Source organism: Halyomorpha halys, unplaced genomic scaffold (genome assembly GCF_000696795.3).
Source record: "Halyomorpha halys isolate HHAL.00 unplaced genomic scaffold, Hhal_1.1 Scaffold1496.1, whole genome shotgun sequence".
NCBI lineage: Eukaryota > Metazoa > Arthropoda > Insecta > Hemiptera > Pentatomidae > Halyomorpha > Halyomorpha halys.
Window position 1 is genome coordinate 38,941 of NW_027105655.1, and position 4,211 is coordinate 43,151.

The 4,211-nt window shown below is 27.9% G+C and overlaps 1 protein-coding gene across 1 annotated transcript in view; it reads right to left on the reverse strand.

The window, feature by feature from the left end:
- Positions 1-4,211, reverse strand: part of LOC106689851 (Peritrophin A) — a gene marked incomplete in the record, with an annotated part of 6,584 nt that overhangs the window by 827 nt on the left and 1,546 nt on the right. Inside the window, 1 exon segment of the mRNA XM_067052815.1 lies at positions 1,993-2,186. Within this exon segment, the coding sequence (XP_066908916.1) occupies positions 1,993-2,186 (194 nt within the window).

Consider the following 4,211-nt stretch of genomic DNA (forward strand, 5'->3'; position numbering starts at 1 on the left):
AGTTAGAGTTGTTTAAATTATATAGTTTCAAAGATGTATTAAGGTAGGGTAAATTATAAATAATAATGTTAAGTATTTTGACTTGTTTGTAGGATCATACATGTAATAAAAGCTGTTTTGTAGTAGATTGCCTCTGAGGATGGCCGGATTGGCCGAAACGTTGGACTTAGAAACTTTTATAAGAGAAATAAAAGGTTTTGAGACTAAAATGGATAAAATTTGAATTATTTATTTAAATAATAAAGTAGCTTGAATTGGGTTGTTAAATTCATTGGCCTGGTTACTAATCAAGTTGGTAGTAGTCAACCAAGATTTTTTCTTTTTTATTATTTAAATATTTTAGTTCCCATTTGTTGATCAATATGTACCGTGATGCTTCAATTTTATAAAATTGTGTTTGTAGATACCCGAACATCGAAAACAACTGAAAAAACAAGTGTGCCAAGTACATTGCCCTAATTAAGAAAATCACGGTATAATGTCTTTTGATGTATATTTAGCTTTCCTGGCTATGAATTAGAAATTACAATAATTTTTTCATCTATCCAGTCCCTATTTATGTCTGAATTTTTCAAAGCATATTATTTGAGTCAATTATACTGTATTATAAAAAATAACTATCACTGCATTTTTATTTACCAAATATATAAAAAACGCAGTATAACACTTTTTTATGCAACCAAGTCCCATTCACTAAGAAAATCATGTTGATTTCAGTGTTATTTTGATGCATTTGCACAATTTAAACTTAATTGTACATATTCCATTAACTTCAAGATGACAATTTTTAATTTTATATTGCACTTATTGCAAAGGATTTTATTACTCTGAGTATAAAAATGCAACAACTGGCATTTCCTTCGTAAATATGCAATAAGTGATCTTTAGTTACTTTTATTAAATAATAAAAAGTTCGAACATTTCTAATAAGTAAACCAGTTGCTAAATATACTTCATTTTAAGACATTAAAATTAAGAAAATTATTGTGTCCGCTGGATTTTAGTCAGTTTTGAAATAAAATTGTAATGACTACAGTGATTTAAAAAAATCTGCAAATATTTGAAGATATTGCCTTCTTAATAAGCAGGGCAGTGTATTGGTCAGCTTCCTTACTATTTCAAACTTTTTTTTTTTTTTATTATCCTCTCATTTACTAATATTTCTGGAAATGATTATATTTTATTGATTTTTTTTTTCTGGCCCAGACTTCTATTGGAGTTTTATACTAGGGGTATTCATGATGTGTTAAATGTAAAATGCTTTACAATGTTAAATGTTATTAGTATAGGATTGTGAGCAGCCCTATTTAATGTCATGTTAAAAGGTTAATGCATAAGATATTCTAGCGGATTTTCTGCGCAACTTGTTTTATAAAATTTCCTTCCAAAACTTCATGTTATTGGTTACTTTTAAGTTTTGATTAAAATAAGTTATTGCAACATTCCTAAATTGAGTGAAAAGTGGAAGTTATGTGACATTTAACAGACCTATTCATAGACTCTGAACCTGTTATATCGTTTTAAAATGTAAAATAAGGAAATATTGCTCCATTTAGCATAACTTTTTCCATTTAACATGTTAAAATAAAGATCATGAATACCCCTACTGTCTAACCATAGCTGGAGTCAAGTTTTTCATTTTGTTGGACCGCCACTCAATGAAAAAAGTCAACGGATTCAAACCGTCGCCGCCAGCAGTTCTCAAATTAGTAAGACTGCGCCTAACCACCTGAGCAACGGACGGTCCTATTTTATAGTTAATGAAATCGTTTTGAGAAAAAAATCTACGAGACAAGCTTGAAATTTTTCACAATGGTTAAGTGAAAATATTTATGCTACTTGTTAAAATTTAAACTAGACTGTATTTACACTAATATTCAACTTCTCCAAAAGCTTAGACCAAATCAAAAGTTCTCAAACTTACATTGTTTGATGTTTAAAATTTTTCATTATTACCGTTTGTTGGCATTATCACTCATCCAATTAACTTACCCTCTGGGTTGCAGTAATCACGGAGAAGATCTGGCCAGTTACATGAATGAGTTTTGTCGTCATAGGCCAAGCCGGGGTCGCAGTGGTTGATGTATGGGACACCATCAGCACACTTGACGTAGTTAGTGGAGCAGTGTGGTCCTTCTGGGTAGATGCCGTACCTGAACTCACAGCCTGGTGAGCTGAGGGGTACAACTGTAAAAAAATTAATTCTTATTATGCTGAAGATATCTGCTTGGTTAAATAAATCGAAATATATATATGTGATCGTTAGGCGGCGAAAGGACATGGTAAAAATAGAATTGAATTTGAAAAAAAAAATTAATAAAGAGACATTAAGATATTGTAATAATAGATAGTGAATTCCTGTGATTTATTTGCTTGTGCTTGACTTTCCATTATTACATTAATATACCTTTATTTTCCATTAGTCAAAATAAAATCATAATTTTGCCTAATTTCTTATATTTGGAAGTTCATGAACTTTGACGTTACTGAGACAAATTATGTGATGTCCACATTTAATTTGTCCCAGTATTGTTGATTGATATTTCTTAAGTATATTTAAATTTATTATAATTTCGACTCACAAATGAGAAAATTAGATGTTGAGGAGGGTACTTTCGAAATATCAAAATATATGAATTTAGCACGTCTATTATGACTATTATTATTATGACCTGTGAAGATGACAGAAAAAATACTTCTAATAATAATTATTATTATGCAAATGCCATATGAATAGGTGATGTATAACAATAACTTTACCCTGGTTTCAATTTTTTAATTAATTATTTAGATTCATATCATTTTTGCATATAGATTTTCCATTGAACAAGAACTCCTTAACATTACGTGATAAATAATTTCCATTCTATGTAAATATATGATCCTTTCAACTAAAATTTTGGTTAACTTCATAAAACCAATCTTTAAATTTTCAATATTTACTTGACAACAATTTTGGATTGAATAAATGGTTAAGAATAGAATGAAAATTTTTAGTATATTGTAATATTTGTTTATAACATTTATATATTTATATATTATTGATATTTTTGTAAAATAAAATTATATGAATTTAGCAAAAATAAAATTCTGTAAACTGTAAGGCACATATGCTAATCATCTATGTAAATCGCAAATATTATTAATTTATCATTAAATGGAGCTCTGCTTCAGGAGTTGATTCCAGGGATATTTCACTAAGTTTGGTGCTATGTAGTTCATTTACTCGAAGACAAGTATTATATATATTTGTAAAATTTGTTTATCAGTCCTCTTATATATTTAGTATTTATCAATATATATTAAAATAACGTTAAAAGAAATAAGTGGCTTTAAAAAATATTAGCAGGTATCTTAACGCGGAACTTAAATGTCCTACTCTCACCACAAGACATTCAAGGACTATAGTACACGCCTTAAGCAATATACGTGTATTTCCTTAGTTGTTATTTGTATAATCCTATCCTAGACTGTTATTTTACATTGAATGGTACTGTATATTATATTCCATGTATACTGGCTATATATTTAATATGAATGACAAATGTTTGAAATGCTTTTTGAATATTAACAACGTTGATATTTTAACAAATATGAAATAAAACATACCTTCTCTTCTTGATGCCAAAGATACACTTTGGCTATCTGAGGTGCAACTTTCAATCGATTCTTTTAGTACATTTATGAAATATAGAGCATAATTAGATTTTTAAAAATAAAAATTAAAGTAATTGAATTGTAAATTTCTAAAAGAACTTTTTTGGTTCTGTTTTCATTTTAACACTAAAATACAGATACTGGTTCAACAATAATTTGTTTTATATCGTATTAAAAATATCAGTTTCAGAGAAAAATCCTTTTTAAAATTCGCAGTTCAATTGAAATTATTTTTTTTAAATAACTAATTAGGTAAAAATTAATTTAAACTATTGACTATTATAAAACTATATATCTCATTTAGTCCCAAACTAACAACTTAAAATATTAAACTGTGACACATTGCCAACATATAATTTTGTTTGGTTTTTGTATAAATTGTGATTTTAAACTGTTTATATTTTATGAGAAGTTGGTGTGGTTAATTGGGGTGGAGGAGGGGGCGGTCATTGCACGGAGGGATACTGCTTAACACGATATATTTGTTATTACATAGCAATGTTATATACTGTTATGATAAATGTAATATAAAAACCTTGATTTTTTTTTTTTTT